Genomic DNA, 26,495 nt, shown 5'->3' with positions numbered 1-26,495 from the left:
AACACCCGGAGGACTTCCGGCCTGGAGTGTCCATCCCAGTTCTGATTTGCACAGGAAGAGGGGCATAAAAAGCCACCCTTCCCCATCCAACGGGACCTCCTGCCTCCCTGCATCACGGCTGCAGCTGCTGGCCGGCGGGGCCAGAGAGGCAGAGCACAGAGGCAGCCCCAGCTGGGGAGGAGGAGGAGGAGGAGGGCAGGCCTCTTGTCATGGAGCAGCAAAAACCAGCAGAGCTGCTGGTGGTGGTGGCGGTGGCGGCAGTGCTGGCAGCAGCCGGTGGGCTCCAGGCGAGTTGCTTGGGGAGACAGGGAGTGGCTCACTCCTCCTGGCCACCCCAGAAGGGCACCATCAGCTGACCAGGACATGGCAGGTACCGTATGAAACGCTGCAGTTCGAGGGTCTGAAGGCTTGAGCTTGTGGCGGGGAGTGAGTCTGCAGGGAAGGGCTGTGTGGCTCAGTGGGCGAGCATCTGCTGTTTGCATGCGAAAAGTTGCAGGTGCAACCTCCAATGGCCTCTCCAGGGAGAGATAGGAGGGACCCCTTGTCTGACACCCACTCCTGGGCAACGTGGACAAGTTAGAGCTAGATGGACCAAAGTCCTGAGTTGGCATAAACTGGCTTTCTGCACTCCTGTTTAATCCAGCCCTTTATTCAGAACCATGAGGACTAGAATCTTACTTTGTTTCTAGGAAGGCCTGTAACTCGGTGAGAGCGCATCTGCTGTGCATGCAAAAGGTCTCTGGCTCATCAATCCCCAATGGCATCTCCTGGTACGGCTGTGAAAGACCCCCAGCCTAAAATCCTGGAGAGCAGCTGCCAGTCTAGGAGCAATACTGAACTAGTACAGACAATATACCTTATTATAGTGAAGGCCAGGGGTGCTCCAGCTGTGGTCTGTGGACCACCAGTCGGTCCGTGAACTTCATTCAGGGGATCTGCAGTATGCCCACATTAAAGATTCAGACGGCTTTTTAATTGCATTTTGTTCCTTCTTTTATTTCTTATATTCTATGGAATGCAAATCTTACAAAATACAACATGAGAAATATATTGAGCGGTAACATTGCAATTAAAAACCACGCATTCTCTAGCACAGCGTATTGCTACTACAGGTGGAGAAATCATTCAGTGGTCCACCAAGGCCTTATTTATTATTATTTATTAAATAAATAAATAAAGGCCTTCAACAATTTTCAGGCGGTCCATGGGAGAATTAGTTTGGGAACTCCTGGAGGATGCAGTACAGAGCAAAATGGGCCACAATGCCTGACTCAGCATGAGGCCATTTCCCTCATTCCTAAATGCATTGCTAGCTGGTGGCATTGATCTCTGCTGCTGGCCAACTCGTCTTTTCCTTGAAGTCAGTCGCTCAAGTCAGGCATTAGGACGATGGCTGCCTTTGGGAAGGACCCTCAAGTAGTTTTTCCCTAAGAAATGCTGGCAAAGCCTAAATGAAGGGCAAAATCAAGCCTGAATCGGAGCTCCTTCAGCATTTCCCCCTTACAGGTTTGCTGAAGGACCCTGCAGGGCACCTGCTGCTACAGCCTCCCTCTGGAAACCAGCTTTTAATCAGTTACTGCTGGGATTCCAAGTGTCCAGGGGAACCAGATGTACAGCGGAGGAGAGTCCTCCAGAGCATAATGAGCTGCCTAGAAAGTCCTTTTCAAAGGCAGCCACTTCCACAGCCAACTTTTACAAGGTTACAGAGCAAGGTGGCCATGAGTGGTCTGTCCCCCCCCCCCACGCTGTCCCAGACACTGTGTTCACTGGTGGACAGAAATAGTGAATTTCAGTGAGGCAGCTAGAAAAAGTGAAGCAGGTAAGAGTCAAGAAATAAAGAAAAAGTCACGTATACTGTACAGACTAACGTTTTTAGAGGATGGTTCACACACGCATGTGCCTCTCATCTCCTGATGATTCATAGCTGAATGTGTGAACTGCCTCCAGTGCAAAGCATGTTGGGGTTGAGATGAGCTCCATGGACTCGGGTTGCCTAGTGAACTTGTGTGAACGGTGGGATTTGAAGCAGCTGAGCCTAGTACCAGGCGCTGGCCCTGGGGATAAGAAGGAGATGGCCAGGGGTCCATCAACTCTGGCATTCTGGTTCCAGCAGCGAGATCAGCAACACAGAAAGCTCCCTAATATTGAGTTGGACCCACTGGCCCATCCAGCTCAATATTGTCTACACTGACTGGCAGCAGCTCTTAAAGGTTTCAAGCAGGGAGTCTTTTTCCAACTTTACCTGGAGATGCCGCTGGGGACTGAACCTGGGACCTCCTGCATGCAAAGCAGGTGTTCTGCCCACTGAACCACAGCCCTTTCCATTGTTGTGTTACTGGTCCTTTTGGGTTTTTGCTGTGTTCAGAGCATGGCAGTAACAAAAGCAGAGGGGGGGCACTCCTCATTTGCATCTGGCCACCTCAGTTTTGTGCAACCCTGCAGGGGTAGTGTGGTGGGTGGGAGTGAGTGAGTGGCCACCTCTGCCAGTCTGTGCCAAGTCCCTGCAACCATTTCGCCTGCTTCTCTTTCTTGGATCTGAGAAAAGCAACCAGTTGAGCAAATCCGCTTTCCTTGTGAGTGTGATTAAAAGAGTCTTTACAAGTTGCCAGTTCACATAGAGGACTTTGTAAAAAGGGTAGCAGGGCCACTCCTAATTCTGAATATTTGCGATAAGCTGTGCTATAACTCTGTGTCAGTAGCTGAAATGCTTTTCTACTGGAGGGATGGGGGACATCTGTGTCCCTTTGATGTTGCTGGCTCCCAACTCCCATCAAGCCCCATCAAGTATAGCCAATGCTCAGAGATGACGGGAGTTCCAGTACAGCAACGTCTGGAGGGCCACAGGCTCTCTGTTCTGGCCCTTCATACCTTTAACAGCAGAGTGGTCTGCAGAAATCAGCAAGCGAATCTTTTCACAGCTGGAATTGAGGATTGTCACCTAAGAATGACTGCAGGGCCCAGAGCCTCGCAAAAGACACGGGAATGGAGCCAGTAAAAAAAACAACTGGCAATCTGAGGGTTGTGTGAATGGCCATGTCATGAATGAATGCCTGCGTCATGCTCTCCACAAACTACCTCTTATGCGCTGCAGATTCTAAGTAGCTGTGGTCTTGTTTTTTGTTCACTCCAGCAGCTGCCTTTGGAAATAATCTGCTTCGGTTCAATGACAAATGACTGCTCGGGACGCATCAGGTGAGTTTCTGCAGCTGTTGTAGATGCTACGATACGGTGCCTTCTGTGGGATTCTACTTAGTGAGGCCAACGCTAATTGCCCATTGAGCCTCATCCTATTTCTCTGACTCGCAGTGCCTCATCAGGGTCGCGTGAGGACAGGGACCTGTGAATTGTTATATTTGCTGCTCTGGGTTCTTTTGGGAGGAAAGCACAGCTCTCTTCCTTCCCATTTTTATCCTCACAACAACCCTGTGAGGTAGGTCAGGCTGAGAGACTGCACCTGGCCCAAGGTCACCCAGCAAGCTTCATAGCTGAGGGGAGATTTGAATCCCGGCCTCCTGTGTCCTAGTGTGGCATTCTAACCATTAGGCCACAGCCATATGTTGCAGGCACTCAGACCTAGACCTGGCTACTAGCCACAATGGCTATGTTCTGCCAACACAATCAGAGGCAGCGTGCTTCTGAATACCAGTTGCCGGTAGCCACAACAGGAGAGACTTGATGTTGCGCTCGGGTCCTGCTTTCGGTCTTCCCATAATGGGCTTCTGGTTGGCCACTGTGAGGACAGGATGCTGGACCAGGTGGGCCCCCTTTGGCCAGATCCAGCAGGCTGCTCGTATGTTCTGCTGTGGCTGAGCCAGCCTTTGCTTGGGAGTAAGCCCATTGCAACCAGGAGAGCTTGGGCTTAAAAGACGAGAAAGGCTCCAGCTGTTCAGCAGCGACCCAGGGGTACTGTTACCAACCCTCTCCTCTCCTGTTTGCCGGACCTAAGTTTCTAGTTCTCATGATTCCTCACGTTCCACTCTTTAGACCCCCCCTGTTGGGGAAACCCAAACACGTGCGTACGCGGTTAAAGGAGAGGTGAGAGTTTCCTGTTGGGGGGGGTCCTTTGAAGGCGACTTTCTTGTTTGACGTTCGCGGGAAGGGGGCGTCGAGGACGGCGGAGGCAGAGCGCCTTCCCCCTCGCTTGCTGGCCATTTGCAACCCCGTCCCCCCCTTCCAAGGATGGTGCAGCGAGAGCTCGGATCTGCCTGATAGCCCTTTTCGTGAGACGGACCGAGAGCGCCCGGGCGCAGCGCAGGCGAGGTAGAGAGGTGGGGGATTTTTTTTAAAAAAGCATCTCTGGGTATGCCTAAAACCCGGAGTTTGAAGGGAAAGGAAATGAGGAGGGGGAGGGGGGAGGTTTGGGGAGGTTCTCCTGGGGGGGCCGGCGGGAAGGAGCCGGCTTCCCAACACGCCTCTGCTTGCCAACCTGAAGGAGAAGTGAGTAGCGCAGTTGTGCCAACGGGAAGCGCTGGCAAGGCCGGGGAGTGGGGTTTGAATGCTGCTGCTCTCCCTTCCCCCCTCCCCGTTTGTTCTCCTCCTTTGCACGCTTTGATTAATGCAAAGCAAAGCAAGACCTAATCGGACTTTTTTGCTAATGCAAGTCAGGCAAATTAAATGGGGAGTTTTGGGGTTGTTGGGGGGGGCTGGTTGCTGCTGTTTTCCCTTTTTCTCTTTTGCAATGAAACTTTTGCAAAACGGTCCTTCGGGGGAAGAGGAAGGAGGGCTTCGGACGGCGGGAGTCTGGCAATAAGTGGCGCCGGAGGGGGGGGAGGCAGACATGAGCAGCCTTGGGGGGCGGGAGGGAGCAGATAAGCAAACAGCAGAGTCTCGTGCGCAGATTTTTTTTTTTGGAGGAGTTTCTTAAACAATGGAACGGGGGGAGTTTGTGAATTGCAGCCTCTTCCCCGAAAATCTTTTGTGCCTGTCGCTTGAGGAACCCCCCTCCCAATATATATATATATTTTCTGTTGCACAGGAGCCTTTTTTTAAAAAAAAAAATCCACAACTCAAGGTGTAAACCGCTTTTAAAATTAATACTCATGAGCAGACCTCCACCTAGTGGCGGTAAAACTAAAAGAAAAATAAACTGAGCAGGAACTTAGGGAATTTTTCCACCAACAAATGCATATAAGGAAAGTTTGTCCTTTTTAAAAAAAAAAATGCATTGGAGATTTTAGAGAGTTCCTGCAACCTGACAGTCTTTTTGCAAACCAAATCTGTTTTAGAAAGTTGCATTTGCCCTCACAACAACCCTGCGAGGTAGGCTGCTGTTTAACGCCATTTTACAGTCGGTGGGACTGAGGTTAAGGGCTAGTAATGTGGCTCAAGGCTGCACAGGGAGGCTGTGGTGCTGCTGGAGGAGGTATGCAATCTTGGGGTCTTCCAGTTTAATCTGTGAAGCTGGGAATGGGGGGGCGAGAGAGAGACTCTCTTTTTTTGCTGTGTTGTCCACAGCAGGTAGGACTTATCTCTGACCCTTTAGACATTGCTAGACTCCAGATCTTGCCACCCCTGACTGTTGGCCGTGCGGAGGCTGCTGGGAGTTGGAGTCCAGCAACATCTGGAGTGCCGCAGATGTTCCTCACATCTGTCCTCCTTGGCTGGCAGCTGCTGCTGGACAGGTGTTTTCCCTAGCCTTACCTGTAGTTGGGGGCAAGGGTCGAGCCTGGGGCTTTTTCAGGCAAAGCAGGCGCTCTGCAACGCAGCTAAAACCCTTCACGGTTAAGTGCAATGTGCAGGCAGGCAGGCGGGTAGTTTTAAGTGACACTTTGGCTGCTAGCCATGGTGGCTGTGCACTTCCTCTGCGGTCGGAGGCAGCGTGCTTCTGAATGCCAGTTCTGGGAACTGCAGGAGAGGCCCTGCTTTTGGGCTTCCCCTTGGTGCATCTGGTCGGCCACTGTGAGAACAGGAGGCTGGACTAGATGGCCTCCCTTTGGCCTGATCCAGCTGCTGAAGGGCTCGTAGGTTCTCCCTCCGCTCTCGGAGGCAGCATACCCTGAATAATGCCGGTTGCTGAAAATCTCAAGCGGGGAGAGTTGCTCTTGCGCTGAGGTCCTGCTCGTGGGCTTCCCGTTGCGGGATCTGATCTGTGAGAAGAGGGCGCTGGACTAGATGGGCCTTTGGACTGATCCACCCGCAGGGCTCTTCTGCTGCTCTTGTGATTAGCCTGTTGGTGGTTTTTAAGGCCAGTGGGCCATATTTACTGCGCTGTGTCAATGTTGCTTATGACACTTCAGGAATCGGCACCATTTCTTTCTAACGTGGAGATGTGCAAATGTTTCATGTTAGCCAGCGACATTTTCATATATTCAACGGTGCTGATTTGGGGGGGGTGTTGTGGAGATGCGTTTGGATCCGAGTCAGTCCAACATAATTTCATGACTGCACATTGATGATGCTCTGAGGTTTTTCTTGGGGGTGAGTGAGTGACATGGAAGGCACATAAAACAGCTGTGTAAAACCCAACAAGAGTTTCCACACGGCAGGGCTTGAAGAGATTTTGGTTTCAAAGGAGCCCCTGCTAATTCTTCATTCTTAGCTGCAGGTCATTCACAATGAGTGTTAAATCACGTGCGCCTCCAGGGACTGGCTCAGACAGATGTTTGAAGTCTCTGAAACTACCACACTAACCTGCCCAAATGGGGTGCTCCAGAATTACCTTCCAGGACTGACCCAGAGAATGCTGGTGTTCTTACAAAACCGTGTGTGATCCTGGTGCATGAAACTTGTTGCTCAGCCAGGGATTGTGTGGGGTGCAGCTTAGATTAAGACAGATTCATGGAGGACAGAGAGGCCTGTTGGTGCATATTTACTGGGTTGGGCAAATCTATCAGTATTGGGTTTTCCCCTCAGATTTCTCATGCTTCCAATTTTAAATTCAGTTCTCCACATTTCCACATCAGTTGGTGGATTTTTTTAAAAGTCATTGTTGTTATTAGATTTATTAGTTGCTTGTTACCTGGAGTTCTCCAAGTGACTTACAGCAATGTTAAAAACAAAACAAATATATCGGGCTGTAAAAACAAAGTAGTAAAACAACAACATCCCCACGCAGCCACAGGAAACGTTGGCAGCATACAAGTAACTGACAACATCATCTCATCAACTGTTATTAGCATTTTAGTGTGAACTGAATACAGTACAGACGTTTTTGATGCAATGTTGCCTGATACGTACACATTTTAGCAAAGCAGTTTTGTTTAATATAACGCATTTTTGTATGTTGTTTTTGCTAATATATGCCCACTTTGCCCCAGCAAATGCATTTTTGCACATGTTACATGGCCAGAGAACTGCACTGCAAAATTTGGACAATGATGGCTGTGTTTCGGTTCGTTCATTTTGTCAGGAGGTGTGAATGAGGTAAGTTCGCCTTAAATGCGAACTGGCTTTAATTTCTCCCCCTCCCCCCATCCCTATATGGACAAACTGCACTTTTCACATGTGCCGAATTCTGGGAACAAGTGACAGGGAAAGGCCTGCCCTACTGTGAGCTTTTGCACTGTGGTCATCTTTTGGGAACAGATGGACTGGACTGTTGGGTCTAATCCAGCCAAGCCATCCTCATTCTCTGTATCAGGAATGGCTCTCTGGATGTTGTCACCATGCAATTCCCATAATCGTCCCTGACTACTCACCCTGCTGGCTCCTGGGAGCTGGAGTCCAGCAACACCTTCAGGGCCACAGGCTCCCTATCCTGAAAGATCATCTCGCCTAGTCCGTCATTGCGCTCTGCAGATGATGAGGGCCTCCTGCAGGTACCATCTTATCAGGAGGTCCGTTCCGCACAATGCAGGAAGCGGACCTTTAGCGTAGTGGCACCGACCCTTTGGAATTCCTGCCTAGACAGGCACCATCTCTGTTATCTTTTTGGCGCCTACAGAAGACCTCTTCCAATAGACCTTGTAAGTAGAGACCTTGTTCCAGTCTGCATCTGTGCTGGAATTGCTTTTTAGATGTTTTTTTAAAAGATGGAATTCTAGAATAGTAGAGTTGGAAGGGGCCCATAAGGCCATTGAGTCTAACCCCCTGCTCGATGCAGGAATCCAAGTGCAAGCATACCTGACAAGTGGCTGTCCAGCCACCTCTTGAACGCCTCCAGCATTGGAGAGCCCACCGCCTCCCTAGGTAAAGTTCAGGATAGATCTTCCTGATGTTTTAAAGATTTATTTTTTAAGATGATTGTAAAGATGTTTTGTTTTTAAGGTGTGTTAAATATGTTTTTAGTGTTTTTGTTTGCCACCCTGTGCTCCTTCTGGGAGGAAAGCGGGGTATAAATTTAATAAACAATCATCGTCATCCCTTCTCTACGCTGACTCGTAGCAGCTCTCCAGAGTTTGTCTCCCCTCCCCGCACTACAGGGAGAGAGGGGTTTAGGGAGTGAGCATCACCTACTGAGTCTGTGGGGGAGGTGACAGACTCACAGCAAAGATCACATCCACACCATACATTTATTAATGCGCATTGCACGTGGTTTTCCCCAAAGAATCCTGCGAAGTGTAGTTTACTCCTCCCAGTGTTACAGCTTCCAGCAGCCTTAACAAACTATACTTCCCAGGGGAGAAGCCATGTGCCTTAAAAATTAATTCATTTTATTTATATAAGTAGTTATGTAATGTGTTCTCCCAACGCATCAGGGTGGTATACAACATCATAAAAGCATTTAAAAGCAACACAAAACAGTCATTAAAAAGACTCAACAAGCCTTTAAAGTAGAGACCTTATCCCAGTCTGCATCTGTATTGTAATTGCTTTTAGGATGTTTTTAAAGATGTTTTGTTTTAAACATTTTTTAAAATATATGTCTTTTAGTGTTTTATCACTGTTGTTTGCTGCCTTGGGCTCCGTTTGGGAGGTAGGGTGGGATAAATATATAATAATAATACAAATAAATGCCCTTTAACTGCGTGGTGTGGGTGATTTTTGAGCCCTTTTTTGGGAGCGTCTTTTGATCAGCAATCCTCGCCAAATGCATGGTTAGGGGGTGCTGTGACCTGAAGCATCCGGAGTCCCCCTTCCCCATAGCTCGCCTGGGTGCCCTGGAGCCACCTAGTTTTGTGGCTGCTGTTTTGGTCTTGCTTTGCGGCTACCCAGGCCAGAAAAAAATCAGGGCTCAGCCTGGATAAGGATGAACCGTTGGCAGCTTCTGGACTCGAGATCCTCCTACCCTAAGCAGCAGCGACTCAGAAGAGAAACAGCAACAGTGGCAAATATGATATGCAGAAAAGCCGTCTGGGCTGCAGGCAACATTAAAAACATATGTCAGCCAGTTACAGGTTTTTTCCACGACCAGATCTTTAATTTAGCTGATGGCGGAGCGATTGATGTTTTTTTTAAGAGAGATGGAAGATTTTGACTGCTAGCGTGAAATCATCCCGTGCCCCGTCTTATATGTATGTAAGTATGTATGTGTGGGCTGGGGCATCCTCTGCAATCTAATGTTTTGTCTTCAATGTTTTTCTAATCAATAATCTGGCACTACTCTGCAGAGGTTTTCTTACAAATTTTCTCAAGTGCCGATTGAAAGTTCCCCTGGCCTACATCAGAAGACCAGGCCAAAGGGGGGCCATCTAGCTGTGCGTCCTCTTCCCACGGGGGCCAGCCTGATGCCTCTTTGGAGACCCACAAGCAGAACATGAATGCAACAGCGCTCAAGTTCAAACCATCAGTTCTGCTTCTGGGTTGCTGCACTTTGCCTCAGAAGTGATGAGTTCTGGTCCTGGTGGAACTGTTCCTCGTAGGAATGTAAGCTGCTTTGGGCCGAGTCAGATCATTGGTCCATCTAGCTCAATATTGTCCACACTGACTGGCAGTGGCTCCCTTGGGTTTCAGGCAGGGATCTTTTCCAGACTTATCTGAAGATACCAGGGTCCTTCTGCATGCAAAGCAAGCACTGTACCCCTGAAATCCAGCTCCTTCCTCTGCTTCGTCTGTCCGTGTTTAATGTTATTTTAAATGAAAATAACTAACCCTACTTGGAGTTGCCATTGGGAGTTGAACCTGGAGCCCAGCTGTGTGCCAGGGAGATACTCTGTCCCTTCCCTCATTGGCACCCTGAGCATGGGCAGTTTACAAAATTGTAATATACAAAATAAACCAGAAAATAAATAGCAAAATGCATACTGGAACCGTATTGATACAACCTGCATTAGAGCAACATAGAAAACCAGCCTACCACCCAGGGTGAAACTAGGATTTAAAAAAACAAAACAACAGCGGAGGGAAAATGTTTGTGCCAAAAATCTAAACGGCGCTAAGGCGGGTGGGTGAAGCGTATTTCATAGCAGAGCGGGGTTGACTTCCGGTGGGTTATGTGTTAATGCACTCTTCATTGTCTTCTTGTAATTGGTTTCAAATGGTTTGAATGTTGGGAAGTAAAGCTTGTATGCCATGACATTGAAAAAAGTGGCATTTGAAAATGATGACAGTAAATAAATCCACTTTTGCTACTAGTAAATAGAGTTTTGCATTGTTTCAAAAGTTTGATGTTTGGCGGTGATTAGGAGGCCACAGTGGGAAGAAAGAACTGTATGTGTCTCTTATCCCCCCTTCCCTTCCCTAGTGCCTTCCAGATGTTTTGAATGACAGTTAGGGGTGGGGATTCAAATGTGAACCTATCCTAATTTGTACTTCCTGAAAATATACAGCTGCCTTTAGAAATTCGCACTTCTCTGAATTTTGTGATGCGGTCCTCCAATCCAAAAAAGCATATAAAATATTGTAAAAAATGTATAAAAAGATTAGGGAAAAGCATGCATAAAATATTATTGAAAATAACTTGGGAAAAAAGAAATCACATTACAGGAAATTGCTTGCAGAACTGTGTGTATTAGACAAAATTGCATACAAAAAGGGTAAATGAGCACTCAAATGCTGACAAATTTTTATGGGGACTTTTTTTTTAAAAAAAATTGCAAACGTGGAAATGAAGCGAACTGAATTTTAGACTGGAAAAATGAGAAACTCAAGAAGTTCCCGAAATGGACAAATTCCTCACATCCCATCAGCCCCAGCCAACACAGCTGCATGATCCTGGGGCTGATGGAAATTGTAGTCCAAACATCTGGAAGACACCAAGTTGGTGAAACTGCCTTTTACCGTGGCAGCAAACCCTATTTAATTTTTTTTTCCAGAAGTGGCTTTTTGTTTTAAGCCTGTGTGGGAGCAGCCAAATCCTCACTTCATTAAAATGCAGATTTTTCTCCTTTTCACAATTTGTGTTTATTTTTTTAAAAAAATGGGATAAAATTTTGTTCTGGCGAATGGAGTAGGCAAGTGGTGTTAATTCTGATTGCCGAAAAGGGTTGAGGTATTGACACTGGAAAGGGCTAGGATTTGCAGGTCACTGAAGTACTGACACTAGGCTGCTGTTTTGCCCTTCAGGGCGAAAAAATCCCTTTATCTGAGCCCCTCTAGACAAAAATGTTTTGAGAAGTTCTGAGTGCTCCTTCTGCAGAGTCAACAAAGAAGCCAGTTAGCAGTAAAAGACGCTGATTGTGCTTACAGAGGGCAAATGTTTGAGGTCATTAATACCCAATTTAAGCAAAACAGTTGACCCCCCCCAATTCTTTTTTTTAAAAATGAAGCTTGAGGGCTATCAGCTTTTTGTAGTTTAGGAGTGTTTTTACTGGGAGAGGTAAGAAGCAGTCCCAGTTTAAAATGGAAGGAAATTAACACTTGTTTTCTAAAAGTTTCTATATATTTTTTCCCCGCAAGGATTTGAAATAGTTTTGTCACCACTAGGAGAGATAGCAGTGAACGAACCTGGGACCTTTTGCATGCAGAGCAGGTGATCGGCCACTGAACCTCGGCCCTTCCCCTAAAAATAAAGTAACATTCTAGTCCTCATAGTTCTGAATAAAGGACATAATTACATAGGGACATAGAAAGCTGCTTTCTGCCCAGTCAGATCATTAGTCTGTCTAGCTCAGTGTTGTCTACACTGACTGGCAGCAGCTCTACAGGGTTTCAAACAGGAGTCTTTTGCAGCCCTACCTGGAGATGCTGCTGGAGATTGAACCCGGAACTTCTGCATGCCGAGCAGCTGCTCTGCCTCTGTTTCCTGTTAGTTTAAATGAAATTTGTGTCCGTACAGACATCACAGATGTTTCCATATAAAAGAGAAGCAGAAAATGTTCTTGCATACAATTGACTTAACTATTTTTCTCACAATTGTTGACTAGAAATAGGAATTGATTACAGATGTTCAGGATTTTCATTGTTTCATACCCCCATTAGCAAAAAATCTCTGACTCTCATTCTGCCTACTAAATCGGTGCCTCAAAAGTGTGTCCTGTTGTCTGGCTGCCCATTGAGCAAATATTTCTGACCAGCTGGTCAAAAACAGCCCTCGCTGCCTGAAAAGCCGCATGGCTGGTGCTTCTTTCCCTTCGACCTCGCCTTTCTTGCCTAAAGACTGGAACTGCACGAGTGATTCGCACATCAGTTCCGTTTCACTTGTGCCAGAGTTTCCCTGGACCCGCCACACGTGCAGAGCGTTGCCTTCATTCAAGCTGTTTGTTCTTTTTTTCTGGTTCCAGGTTTGCTCCCTGAACAGGCGCTTGCTGTGAGTCCCCATACTTGCGACGCTGGAGGGGTGCGGGAGGGAAAAGGCCCAGAAGAGGATAGGAAATGAGGCGGGTCAGCTGCCTCCTCCTTACAGGCGCCCTCTCCATCCTTGCCCTGACAGATGCGGAACGTTTCTCCAGGCCAGGGTAAGCCCTTTTGCTTTTGTTTCCAAGGCTGGTATTCCTTCATGGGGTGAAAATCTGTACTGAGTCCTACTTCGTGACCTACATAGAGTAGATCCAGTGAAATTAATAGACCTGAGTTTGGCCTCGTCTGCACTTTTTATTTCTCATTACATTTCCATCCTAGTTTTCCTCCAAATGGCGTACAAACATTGTTCTTGCCCTCCAAATTTTATCCTCACAGCAACCCTCTGAGGTAGGTTAACGCTGAGAGACAGTGACTGGCCCAAGGTCACCCAATGAGTTTCATGACCGAGTGGAGATTTGAACCCTTGGTCTCCCAGCCCGGCACGGCACCACACTCGCTCTATGCATTTAAAGTACTCTTATGCCACTTTAAGCAGTTGCGGCTGCTTCTCCCAAAGAATCCTGGGAACTGTAGTTTGTTCTGGGTGCTGAGAGTTGTTAGGAGACCTTCCCCTCCCCCCTGTTCCCCTCACAGAATTACAATTTCCAGAGATCCCTAGGAAGGGGAATTGATTTTTAAACCTCTGGGACTGTGTGAGGGGGAACAGAGGGACTCTTAACAGCTCTCAGCACCTTTCACAAACTACAGTTCCCAGGATTCTTTGGGAGAAGAAGCCGCAACTGTTTAAAGTGGTATGATACTGCTTTAAATGTCATGTCTGTTAATTTATGAGTCTACTCTGCGCAGGATGAACTTTGGATGCAATCCTCAGTCTTGTCTGCCAGCTTTGCATTACTTACCTTACGCTAGGAGTTTTTTTACACCAGCAACACAATTTCGGATAAGGCAAATATGTGGGCAAGATGCAGTTGACCGCACGTGGGTGTGATGTGGCCAAAAGTCATTTGACAGTGCCCCCTCCGGCAATGCCCCACAATGCAAGGCTGCCCAATTTGAATTCAGTGTGACGTGTGTTAAGGCCACAGCTAATAACAACAACAACAACAACAACAACAATAATAATAAATATTACAGAATGGGATTAGAGAAAAACAGAAAAAGGCAGTACCTTTTGTTACTAATTAGTGTCTGGGCTCAATTCAGAGTGCTGGTTTTGACCTATAAAGCCTTACATGGCTCGGGACCCCATACCTCAAGGACCGCATCTCCGCATATGAGCCAACCCGGCATCTGAAGCCCTTCTTTGTGTGGCCCTCTGAGGGAGCTGCGGAGGCTGGCAGTATCTGAGCAGGCCTTCCCAGTGGTGGCCCTCCACTTAATGGAACCCTCTTCCTAAGGAGGTGTGCCTGGTGCCTTCATTATCAATTTTTAGGTGCCAGACAAAAGCATTTCTCTTCTCCTAGGCATTTGACTCCTAATTTCTGAGGGCTTTTGATGTTGTAGCCTCTTCTAGGGGGTGGGTTGTTCCACCACTGTTATATTTATGTGTTTTTTAAACTTTTAAACTTTGCTTAAGTTTTTATACTGGTTTTCCCTTTTTTAAAAATAATTGACTTGTAAATTGCTTTGGGTTCACTTGTGTGGAAGAAAAACAACTGATAAATGTAATGAAGTCCCTCAAGGATTGGTATTGGGACCTGTACTTTTCAGCTTGTTCATTAATGACCTAGAATTAGGAGTGAGCAGTGAAGTGGCCAAGTTTGCTGACGACACTAAATTGTTCAGGGTTGTTAAAACAAAAAGGGATTGTGAAGAGCTCCAAAAAGACCTCTCCAAACTGAGTGAATGGGCGGAAAAATGGCAAATGCAATTCAATATAAACAAGTGTAATATTATCCATATTGGAGCAAAAAATCTGAATTTCACATATACGCTCATGGGGTCTGAACTGGCGGTGACCGACCAGGAGAGAGACCTCGGGGTTGTAGTGGACAGCACGATGAAAATGTCGGCCCAGTGTGTGGCAGCTGTGAAAAAGGCAAATTCCATGCTAGCGATAATTAGGAACGGTATTGAAAATAAAACAGCCGATATCATAATGCCATTGTATAAATCTATGGTGCAGCCGCATTTGGAATACTGTGTACAGTTCTGGTCGCCTCATCTCAAAAAGGATATTATAGAGTTGGAAAAGGTTCAGAAGAGGGCAACCAGAATGATCAAGGGGATGGAGCGACTCCCTTACGAGGAAAGGTTGCAGCATTTGGGGCTTTTTAGTTTAGAGAAAAGGCGGGTCGGAGGAGACATGATAGAAGTGTATAAAATTATGCATGGCATTGAGAAAGTGGATAGAGAAAAGTTCTCTCTCATAATACTAGAACTCGTGGACATTCAAAGAAGCTGAATGTTGGAAGATTCAGGACAGACAAAAGGAAGTACTTCTTTACTCAGCGCATAGTTAAATTATGGAATTTGCTCCCACAAGATGCAGTAATGGCCACCAGCTTGGACGGCTTTAAAAGAAGGTTAGACAAATTCATGGAGGACAGGGCTATCAATGGCTACTAGCCGTGATGGCTGTGCTGTGCCCCCCTAGTCAGAGGCAGCATGCTTCTGAAAACCAGTTGCCGGAAGCCTCAGGAGGGGAGAGTGTTCTTGCACTCGGGTCCTGCTTGCGGGCTTCCCCCAGGCACCTGGTTGGCCACTGTGAGAACAGGATGCTGGACTAGATGGGCCACTGGCCTGATCCAGCAGGCTCTTCTTATGTTCTTATGTTCTTAAATAAACAGACAAATATAAAGAAATATTTTTTTTTAGGCCAACCCAAATTCTGCAAAATTGTTTGCAAGTTTTTGAGTTCTTCAGAAGTCTTTATTAAACTTGGTGATAAGCAAAGTGCGTATGGAGCGGGGGGAGAGAATTTTGCTAAGGGGTGAAGCCGCGAGTCTGCTTCTGATCTAGAGTTTTATTTATTTTATTTAAAATATTTCTGTCCCGCCCTTCTACCCTACAATAGGGCACTCAGGGTGGCTTACAATAAAATCACACACATACGTAATAAAATTATACACAATACAAACACAAAACATTACAGTAAATTAAAATACATAAAATATAATATGCATATATGGACAGACAGACAGATATGCATATATATGCATAGATATATGGGGGAGTGATACTAAAAGGACTCAAAAGATAAAAATTAAAAATAAAAAGCATAAAAACAGTGTTAGGCTCACCCGTCAGTCTCTCCGAAAGGGTCTCCGGACAACAGTTTCTGGAAAAGACTCTGTGATTTTAAGACTTTGTGATTCCCCAGCTGTTACCCTGGTCTTTTCTGCATCCTTAGGGAGAATATTCAGGTTCTTTAGTAGGAGAAAAACAAACAGAAACTAGGGTGTCTTTATATTAACAAAGGTGGAAAGGTAAAGTGGAGAAAAATGAAATCAACTGGAAATTATTTGGATCTTGAACATCGTTTCTCTTTCTGGCTTGCACTTTTTAATCTAGTAGGTTGGTATCTTCTGTTGTCTCCTATTAAGTTGCTAGTCCCCACCAGCCCCCCTGCCCCCCTTTACGCATGGGACCACAACTCAGTGCTGTTGTAGGAGACCAGATGTCAGATACAGGCATGAACAACTATTTAGCAAGATTTATGTACTGCTTAATCATCAAAATCTGTTAGTGGTTTACATAAAGTATACAATTAAAATCATGGATAAACCAGATGTTAAAAACAAGCTTGCCTAAAATATTTTCAACATTAAAACCAGATGTCAAGAATGAAATTTTATTTTATAAGATATATGTTAAAATACACGTCAAACATTTACACGTCTGGATAGGCTTGCTTAAACCAGCAAACAAAACGTTTTTAAAGCAGACATTGAAAATGGTACGGCAAAGGCTCCTGCCTAATGTCAGTGGGCAGGGAGTTCCAAAGTGTGTAGATCCTGCTGCTGTGAAGGATGGATTCCTTGCAAGTGCAGAACAAGATTAATGTGGCGTTTTATTGTGGGGCTCCTGTGATTCTGTTTTAAGCCTGTTGTCACTCCTGTGTTTTGTGTTGTGATGGCTTGTTTGCAGGCCCAGAGTGTGCTCCGTGGGGGTAAAAGGCCGCACAGTGTCCTCCCTTGCCTCCTACACCCAGCCCATCTACCAGCCCTACCTTACCTTGTGCCCGGGGTACAGGCTTTGCAGCACGTACAGGTATGAAGTAGCTCTCAGTCTGTGACGACTTTCATACACCAAAGCCGGTTCCAACTCGCATCAGCCCCAGTTAGCACGGCTGGCCTTCCCTCAGCTTCCAGCATCATACGACTGTTCAGGATGGGGCTGATTGGAGTTGCATTCCTTCATGCATTTGCAAAAATATCTATACCATCAACACTAAGAAATAAAATATTTTGGCAGCAAGCAGCTTAAATCAACAGTAAAATTGCATTCAGTGGTAAATCCCCTCTGAATACCGCTAATTATTACTGTATTATTATTTATTACATTTCTATACCTCCCCATAGCCGAAGCTCTCGGGGCAGTTTACAACATAAAAATCAATATACAATATATAATATACAATTCATATTTGGTACAATTAAAAGGAAAAACAATACATCACATTTTAAATAAACATAAGTAAACAATAAATCTCAACAATATACATAACATAATAACAGAATAAATAAAACAAAACAAACATAGCAATTATAACAATATATGCAACATATTCTTACCATGAAAAACCTATTCACAGGGTCGCCATAAGTCGGGATCGACTTGAAGGCAGTACATTCCCATTTAGTTTCTATGATGTTGCTCTGGGCTCCTGCTGGGAGGAAAGGCGGGATATAAATCAAGTAATAATAATTTTGGTAAAATCAGCCATTTCTTTCTATCTTTCTTTTTAAAGCCCTGCAGGCTCTGATTGCTAAATATCACTTTTTCCCCTCTTGACATTATTTGCAGAACCATCTACAGAATTGCCCAGCGCCCGGTTTATCGGAAACTGTCTCAGCCAGCCTACGCCTGCTGCCCTGGCTGGAGATGGGCAAATGGTCCCACCTGGCGTGGCTGTAATATAGGTAACCCTTTTATTTATTGTTCTTTATTTCGTTTATGAATCGCTTCCTACGAGGCATCTCGAAGGGATTTACAATCAAAACATATATGAAAAAAATTGCATATGTGAAAACAGTTGCAAAAACAAAGCCACATATACTGAAGACCTTCCTCTGCGCCTGCTGAAGACTTCTGTCTTCCAACAAGCCTTTTAAGTAGAGATCTTTGTCCCAGTCTGTAGCCGAGTCAGCGGCCACAATCCTGAGCTAGATGGACCAGCAGTCTGACTCAGTGTAAGGCGACTTCTGATGTCCCTAACCGGATACTGCTAATTATTTTTTTGAAAATCAACACAATGTGTGGTATTTAATGCTAGTCCTACACAGAGTAGACCCATTGTTGTTGATAGACATGACTAACTTAGGCTCATTAATTTCAGTGGGTCTCCTCTGAGTAGGGGTAAGTGGAATACAATGTACAGTCTGAGAACAGGAACATTTTCCTTGGTTTAAGGGGAAAAAATAGGGGCTCCCCCCCTGGTAATTCTTTTTTTCCATTGCGGAAAACCTTCCTTCCTAAATCCCTGTGGCCTTCTCTTGCAGCGATCTGCCGGCCCCCTTGCCAAAACGGTGGCAGGTGTTTGTCCCCTAACAAGTGTTCCTGCCCTTCAGGATGGAGCGGAAAGTGTTGCCAGACAGGTAAAAACCTCCCCCCTTCTCCTTTCTTGTGGAAAAGCCACGTGACCCCCCCCATGTTATCTTGCTATCCAACAGCACTTCCCAAAATTACTGATGCACCTAAAAAGTCACCTGTGGAAATTGCAATGCATATTAAACTTTCCGAGGAGGTTGCAGATGATGGAGGATGCTGTTACCGTACAAACTCAGCACTGGCTTTACAGCAGCGTAATGGGCTACCCCCCCCCCCAATTAGGTGAGGAGGTTTGGAATTCTCAGGTGTGTGTCCTTGTTAGGGATGGGGAGAAAGTTGATTCACTTTGCATTTAAAGGGGAACCTAATTTGCACTTTCTGGAACAGTGCACAAGATGAACCGCAGCCGTCCTTTGACATTCACACTTCTCTGAATTTTGCAGTGCCGTTCAGCAGCCCAGTCATTTGTTAAAAATTCATATACTAGGGTTAGGGTTAGGGTTAGTGTGCATTTGTGAATGCATAAAGGTGCCTCTCTAGTGCCTGCTGAAGACCTTTCTCTTTTAGCAAACTTTTAAAGTAGATACTTAATCCCAGTCTGCGTCTGTGTTGAAATTGGTTCTAAAGATGTTTTTAACGAGTTTTTATTTATTTATTTATTTTAATTTATTTATTGCATTTACATTCCGCCCCTCCTCCCAGTAGGATCCCAGGACTTCCTGCATGCAAAGCAGTTGCTCTGCCACTGAGCTACGGCCCTTCCCCTAAACATAAACTGAGATTCTAGTCCTCATCGTGCAGAACAGAGGACTGAATTAAACAGGAATGTAGGAAGCTGCCGTATCCTGAGTCAGACCATCGGTCCATCTAGTTCAATATTGTCCACACTGACTGGCAGTGGCTCTCCAGGGTTTCAAACAGGAATCTTTTCCCCGCTCTACCCGGAGATGCCATTGGGGATGGAATGCGGGACCCTGCGCATGCAAGGCAGGTACTCTACCCACTGAGCCTGCTGCTTTCTCCTCCTTCCTCACACGAGTGGATGAATCCTCCTTCCAGGGCTGTGCATCTAAGGCGTTCTTTCCCCAGCCCGGGAACGTCCTGTCCCTCTGGGTGTCATTTTCTCCCATGGTTTCAGATGTGGATGAATGCGCTGGAGGGAGGCACGGGTGCAACCAGGCTTGCCTCAACGTGGCTGGGAGTTATCGCTGCACCTGTCGGCAAGGGTACAGACTCAGTGCAGATGGGAAGACATGTCAGACTGTGGGAACGCCCACATATCCCCAGCGCCCAGGTGAGGCCAACGTGGGCCAGGTTAACTCATGGGGTGGGCTTGTATCGTTGCTTATGTTTCAGCCATACAAGATCAGCGGACATCACTGAGCCACAAATTGGCACATTTATTTTAGTCTGACCATTTTTCTACCGCTTAATGACAGTCATCTCCCAATAGTATTTGATAGTGATGAATTTATACTGATGTTTTTAAAAAAGAGGTTTGTCCTCTTGGGATTCCTGAGATGTAAAGCGGTCATATTTCTCTCTCTCTCTCTCTCTGTGTTTACAGGGTCTAGAGTGTGGTCCATGGGGACCTCTTCACACTGCACATCTTAGCCATAGGGAAGGGTACAATCTCACTTTTATTTTGGGGCCGCAGTGACCAGTACTGCTAGGTACCTGGGTGCAAGTGGGCAGGGCTGGTATCCTAACAAGATCCCCTTAAACCTGCCCTGGGGTTACCCTGCTTGGAGCTGGGAAGCATCTCTGTGTCTGTGCTTCAGGGCAGATTGGCTTCTGAATGTGAGGGGCTTCCTTAAAACCTGCCATAATCGCATGTGCGTGTGGCAGCGCACCTAGAGATGATGCTCTTCAGTCCCTTTGCCTACCTGTGCCTGGAATGCAGTCCTGATGAATGTGTTATTTGATGTTCAGAGCAGCAAACTCTGAACATGATTGCAATGTGACTCCCAAGTGCCCAACCTGGGCTCCATTGGGCTGAAGGACAGGGGCAGTCTTCTCCTTGATCCATCTGTCTTCCCCTTGGATTTCTACCTAATTGTAGTTTCCCATTTTGTCTGAGCTAGGAAATGATGGTCATAAGGCTTAGAATAAGCCGGGATCTTAAAACCATGGTTGAAAGTGGTTTAATGCTGGTTTGTTCCAAATCTCATAGCCATAGTTTCCTAGTTCAGACAAGATGGGGAAACTATGGTTAATTTGAGACTTCCACTTGTAATTGAGGCACTTCAAGTTGGCGTTCATTGCCATTTCGCTGTACCTTGTTAATACATATTGGGAACGTGAGTGTGTGAACCTGCCACCCACGTGTCCCATTAAACATGCCTCCTTGAGAGGAGGGGAGATCTTTTTCCAGGGATAAACCAGGTGCTTTGCCTTGAAATGTGCCTTAAATAGTGTGTGTATAACCCAAGAAATGCAGGTCCAAACCAGCTAAAGCCAAGCTGTCTTTAATTGAAAGAAAAGAGAATAGTGACATGAAATTACTGGGTGCGTTGCAGCATTAATAGTTAATACAGTAACCCATTCGTGACTCTAAACTAAAGAAAATGAAGGTCCCTACTGCTATGAGAAATGGCAGGTGGCAGAGATGAGCTATCCTAGGCCCAAGGGAGTGGGCAGTGGAAGACAGCTGATGTGATGTGAAGGAGCTCTGACCCAAACGCAGGAAGGAATCTCTTTGCCTCCAGGTTTGCACCAAAACACAGACTCCCTTCCTGATCTTTGGCCTGCAGTCCTGCGCTGCGTTCCTTGAGAGTGTAGCTACACATGTTGGAGCTCAGATCGCCCTCTTAGGTCTCAAACCCCGCTCTTAAATGCACTTTCCATCTTACAAATCAATGTGAAAAGAAGCGGTCTGGGCATGAGATGATCTCATGTTGCGTCTGTATTTCTTGCTGACACTCAGAAAAACTAGTTCTGCTTCCCAATGCGCTCTTTGAACAATGGCATTGTTCTGCTGGGCATGAGGGAAATCAGACAATAAATGAGATAACATTTAATTTGAGGTCTTTATGTTCCTCCAAAAGTGTCAAAAGATGCTCTTGCTTCTTGTCCTCATCTCACAGTACTTAGGAAGGTATGAGACAAAAACAGGCTGTGCAGGGTGGGAAATGTAGTCCAGAATACTCCAGAGCCTTGCCGCCCCTTTGACTCCAAATGTTCTGAAGTGGGGGTTGGCCCAAGCACTCCTAACAACTTGCATTTGCCTTCATCACCCTAGAGCAATGGTTCCCAGACTTCCTCTCTCCCCCCCCCCAGACCACTTGAAAATGACAGAGGGTCCTGGCAGGCCACTTAGTGATTTTCTGCCTGTTGTAGCCATTGTAATGCACTGTGTTCAGATGCTGCGTGATTTTTCATAGAATCATAGAACAGTAGAGTTGGAAGGGGCCTATAAGGCCATCCAGTCCAACCCCCTGCTCAGTTCAGGAATCCAAATCAAAGCATTCCCGACAGGTGGCTGTCCAGCTGTGTTTTTACTGCTGCTTTTAGTCCTTATGTATATTATGTATTCCATAGAGTTCTAATACAATCAAATGCAATGTAAGGAGTAAAAGGAAGCAGTTAAAACAATTAGAAAATAGTATGAACGTTTATGGATGTGCAGTCTCCCATCTTCAACCACAAATCCACAGTCTCGCCGGAGACCACCTGAATGACACTCACGAACCACAGGTTGGGAATTTCTGCCCAGGCCAGGAGGAGGACCACTACCAGCCAACGCTGACCACAGCCCATTATTACTTTTGGTACGCGCTGTGCCACTTCAAACTCGTACCGTGAGTAATAATGCGCGGAGGGCCGGCCCTCACGCCAGACGGAAGTGGTCGAGCACTGCATCATCTAAAGAATCTGAGTCGGAGCGACCCTTCACTGGTTCACACCTCTCTGAATTTTGCAGGGCCGTTCCCCAATGGAAAAAATGCATATGAAAATATGAACTAGGGGAAAGTGTGTCAAAAAATGCATGTCATGAGGAAAACAGCTTAACAAAAATGCATTATATTAAGGGATGTTGCTTGCAAACCTGGCTACGTTGTCAGAGGAGACTGGTGGCTCCAATGCCAGAGGAGCAAAGGAATCACCTCTGAGTTTTAGCCCAAACTTTCAAGGAGCTGTCGAAGGTGCAAGTTCGGACAAAAACCTGGAGCACTTTCACTGACGTTGGCGCCACCAGTCTCTGCCGTATGTAGGAAGAAATGTGCATTGAAATGCTGAGAATGTTCACACAGATTTTATACATAAAAAAATGCAACTGGTGCAGAAATGTGAACCAGAATGCAAGACTGAGGAACTGAAATCGACAGATTTGTCTCTCCCAAGGAGGCACCACTTCTAACGGGGGAAGGGGGTCCTTTGCCTCGCAGTTGCAGCCGGTGGTGCCCCTTGGGAATGGTAGGGTGAAAAGCAGGGAGGCCAACAGCCAGTGGAGGTTGCAGGCATCACCTGGGCTGGTTGTCCTGTAAGAATTGCTGCTCCTTCTGGGAGAAAGGAGGGGATGGAAATGTAACAAATAAAAAACAAGGCAAGCAGGTGGGAGGGGCTGGCTGAGGTTGGGGGGCAGTGCCCGGTTTGCCCTCACGGACCAGCCACTGCTAGGGACTGATCCACTTTGGTCAGCAAAAAGCAGATCCCATTTCCAGATGCTTTTCAACGATCCAACCCCTCCTCAAACCCACCTCTTCCAATTTTTGTTTTTAGTTCAGGGAATCAAAGTTACATTGTTTTGATTGTTTGAGACCGCAGGCTTGCTGACAATTCCCCCCCCCCCCTACCATGACTCTGCACAGCTGGAACCTCCAGCCCAATGGTGGAAGACGACGTGAAGGAGCTGAAAGGCAGATTGGCAGCTCTGGAGGAAGTGAGTTCCTCTACTAGTGCTTGCTTGCTGGGTGGGAGGGAGGTGCTCCCCCCCCCCCCTGCTGAGGTTGATGGATGGGAGGCTCTAGGCCAAAGCAAAGTGTGTGTGTGTGTGTCACAACCTTTGGGGTAGATGCCCGTTGCTCATGTGCACTCAAGGTTTACCTGCTTGTCTTGCACCCCCCACCCTCTTCTCTTGGTAGAAATTTCAGCTCACGTTGGCGCCGTTCCTCACGCTGGACGTGCCAGGCGCAGAGGGCGCTGCCCACGACCCCATCTCCCTGCTGGTTCTCTCATTGCAGCAGCTGGACAGGATTGACTCTCTCAGTGAGCAGATCTCCTTTCTGGAAGAGCGCCTGGAGACGTGTAAGTGGCGAGAAAGTGGGGTGGGAGGTGGGGAGCCCCCTTTCCTCCCCTCCCGACAAACCCGCTTTGCCCAAGCTCTTCTGCACGTAAGGAGAGGCCAGCAGCTGCTGGATCAGGCCAGCCGCCCACCTAGTCCAACATCCTGTTCTGGCAGTGGCCGACCAGATGCCTCGTTTGGGAAGGCCCCAGACAGGAGGGCCTGAGCGCAGGAGCAACTCTCCCCTCCTGTGGCTTCCAGTAATCCTGTCTCCGACTATGTGGCTAGTAGCCACTGATTGCCTCATCCTCTTTTAACGCCCTCCAAGTTGGTGGCCATTGCTGCCTCCTCTGGGAGGCAGTTCCATGCTTAACAAGGCAGAGAGCTTCGGCTATGGGGCGGTATACAAATGCATTAAATAATAAATAAGGAGCTATCTGAAGAAGTATTTTCTTTTGTCTGTCCTGAATCTTCCAACATTCAATTTCATTGGATGTTTCTGAGTTCTCTGCCTGCTTTCTCCGTGCCATGCATAATGTTACACACTTCTCTCATGTCGCATCTGACTTGCCCTTTTCTCTAAAGAACCTCAAATGCTGCAACTGTTCCTCAGAGGGGAGTCGCTCCATCTCCTTGTTCATTGTAGTTGCCCTTGTTCTGAACCTTTTCCAACTCTACAGTGCCCTTTTCCGAGGTGAGGCAACCAGGAGTGTATACAGTCAAGAGGACTAGGAACTTGCCCCTCTAGCACAAACCACCCAGAGAGCTACCAGTAGATCACAATATTTCCAAACAAATGCAAATGGCCCAGTGATCTCTTTTATCTCTCTGCAGGTTCCTGCAAGAATGAAGGTTAAGGAAGAGAGTGGAAGGGGCAAAGGTCTCCCCCCCCCCCCCGCCAAGTGCATCTGTCATAGTAGCAGATACCTGTCCTGGAACCAAAGTAAACTGAAGCCCTTCAGGTGCAGAATTAAAGAAACTCAGGATGCCACATAGGAAGGGAACAGGCATCATTCGTCTCGTTCCTTAAAGGAGGAGCTTCTGGTGCTACACAGCGGCTCCCCCCCCTCCCCCCACTATGGTACAGGAGAAGCCGCCTTCTACAGAGTCAGACGGTGGGCCCATCTAGCTCAGTATTCACTACACTGACTGGCAGCGGCTGCCTCTCCGGGGTTTTAGGCAGGGCACATACCCAGCCCTGCTTGGAGATGGTGTTGAACCCGGCACCTTCTGCATGCAAAGCAGATGTTCTGCCACTGAGCTACAGCCCTGAGGGCAGCCGGTTGCTTTTCAGGTTAACTGTGTAGAAAGAAAAATAATAATCATTAATTCAAAACGCAGGGATTGCCAACTTCTGGGGGTGCACATGTCGACTGGCAAAACTGCCTGGGCAGTCCCCTTCTAGTGGCGACAACATATAACGCTTCTTTCAAGACAAATTTCAGCAGAGCGCGCGCATCCTCCATCCATCAGCAAAGGCCTCTGCCAGCTTAGGTACCATGTTAAGGCCAAAGGCCTGCCTCTCTCTGTGCATCTGAGGAGTTTTATATCAGGTCCGTAGCCAGGGTTTCTGCCCTCCCCTGGCTGTGGTAGCTGGTGCTGACCTTTTGTTAAATGACCATTTTGTCCAAGTCACAGGGAGAGAAATCCAGGGCTGCTCAGTATGGAACTGAAGCAAGTGTTTTCAACAGGCGGTGCAGTATAGTGGTTAGAGCGCCAGACTGGGACCTGGAGGTTCAAATCCCCAATTGACCATGAAGCTCACTTGGGTGATCTTGGGGGGCCCAGTCACAGCCTCTCTCAGCCTAACCTACCTCACAGGGTTGTTCTGAGAATAAAATACTGAGTTTGAGCTCCTTGGAGGGAAGGTGGGATAAATATATTGTAATAATAAAATAAAATCAAGCTGAATGCAGCCTTAAAAGCAGCAATAGGGGGCATCTGCTGCTTGACTACACCTCCCAGCATGCCTGGCTGTGGCCCATGCTGGCTGGGGCAGATGGGAGGTGGAGCAACAGCTTCTGCAGGGATACTAAATACTCCTCCCCATCCTTTAAAAACAAGTGTCCTGCCGGTTACTCCCCCCCCCCATTGCAGACCTTGTTCTACAATCTCCCTGTTCCTCTTGGGAAAAGGTGTCAAGTGCCAGCTTGCTTCCCTGGCCCTAAAACCCCCATCTCTGCAACTGGGGGCAGAGACGAGAGGGTGAAGGCTGCGGTATCTTGAAAGCAGTCTTCCCCAAACTGATCGACCTCCAGCTCTTTTGGGTGATGCTCACCCATCGTTCCCCAACCATTTGAGCTATGCCACCTGGGACTAACGGGGGGCTGGCGCCATCTGGATGCACACAGGTTTCCTAGCCCTGCATTACGCAACCCCCCCCAGAACCTAGCAGTGTCCATTTTCCTCAGCAGACAGATAGCCACAACAAGTGTGCACAAAAACTTTCCTTCCCTCTTTAGAAAAAATGAAATGGTCCAGAGAGAACTTAATGGTACACAATTGCTCGTTCTTCTGTAACAGGTGCAGAGACTCAAAGCCAGCAAAGCAGGTGTCTGGCCTAGTGCAATGGGTCCTTTTTGTTTTTAAGGTTCCCCCCCCCCCCAATAAAATCATGTCTATCAAAATTGCAGCTAACGGCTATTCTTTGGGGAAGGGGTTGCAACTCCAGGCAGCACCAGAAGAGAACGGCAATTCACCCCTATACAGAAATGGGAGAGGGGCTGCAGATGGCAAGGGTGGTGTGGGGGGAGAGTCCCCGTTTGTTTCAGGGATCCTACCAGACTTCTGCTGGAAACGCAGGGTCATGGGAAGGTGCCTTAGACAGGTCTGGCTCAGTGTTTCCTATAGTGGGTGGAGCACTGCTGAGCTACAATAGCCGTTCCCCTCCACAATGAAGATTCTAGTCCTCATGGTTCTGAATTAAAGGCTGATTTAAGTAAGAACATAATCTGTATACTCTGTCAGCGCATTGGTCCATCCAAGTATTGCCTACACTGAC

At 47.1% G+C, this 26,495-nt stretch overlaps 1 protein-coding gene across 5 annotated transcripts; it reads left to right on the top strand.

Moving 5' to 3' along the window:
• Positions 1 to 26,121, top strand: EGFL7 (EGF like domain multiple 7). 5 transcript variants are annotated; one of them, XM_061604506.1, is made up of 10 exons: positions 1 to 370; positions 3,134 to 3,192; positions 12,540 to 12,713; positions 16,648 to 16,770; positions 17,527 to 17,642; positions 18,222 to 18,317; positions 19,409 to 19,564; positions 23,082 to 23,152; positions 23,355 to 23,517; positions 24,329 to 26,121. In XM_061604506.1, the coding sequence occupies exons 3-10, from the start codon at positions 12,631 to 12,633 to the stop codon at positions 24,349 to 24,351; spliced, it is 831 nt and encodes a 276-aa protein (XP_061460490.1). In that variant the 5' UTR covers positions 1 to 370; positions 3,134 to 3,192; positions 12,540 to 12,630; the 3' UTR covers positions 24,352 to 26,121. The 5 variants fall into 5 exon arrangements, with proteins under 5 accessions (XP_061460490.1, XP_061460491.1, XP_061460494.1 ...); XM_061604507.1 differs by having other exon boundaries at positions 3,131 to 3,192; XM_061604510.1 differs by lacking the exon at positions 19,409 to 19,564.
• The last annotated feature ends 374 nt before the right edge of the window (positions 26,122 to 26,495 follow it).

Source organism: Rhineura floridana, chromosome 20 (assembly GCF_030035675.1).
Source record: "Rhineura floridana isolate rRhiFlo1 chromosome 20, rRhiFlo1.hap2, whole genome shotgun sequence".
In the NCBI taxonomy this organism is placed as follows: Eukaryota; Metazoa; Chordata; class Lepidosauria; order Squamata; family Rhineuridae; genus Rhineura; species Rhineura floridana.
Note: the sequence above shows the minus strand (reverse complement) of the source record. Positions and strands in the feature narration are given on the sequence as shown.

What these genes read in the sequence shown, in the direction of transcription:
- EGFL7 (XM_061604506.1), top strand. Translation starts at nt 12,631, where the DNA reads ATGAGGCGGGTCAGCTGCCTCCTCCTTACAGGCGCCCTCTCCATCCTT. An exon ending in CTGGCGTGGCTGTAATATAG is followed by an intron (nt 17,643 to 18,221) that starts GTAACCCTTTTA and finishes CTTCTCTTGCAG; the next exon opens with CGATCTGCCGGCCCCCTTGC. An exon ending in CACATATCCCCAGCGCCCAG is followed by an intron (nt 19,565 to 23,081) that starts GTGAGGCCAACG and finishes GACTCTGCACAG; the next exon opens with CTGGAACCTCCAGCCCAATG.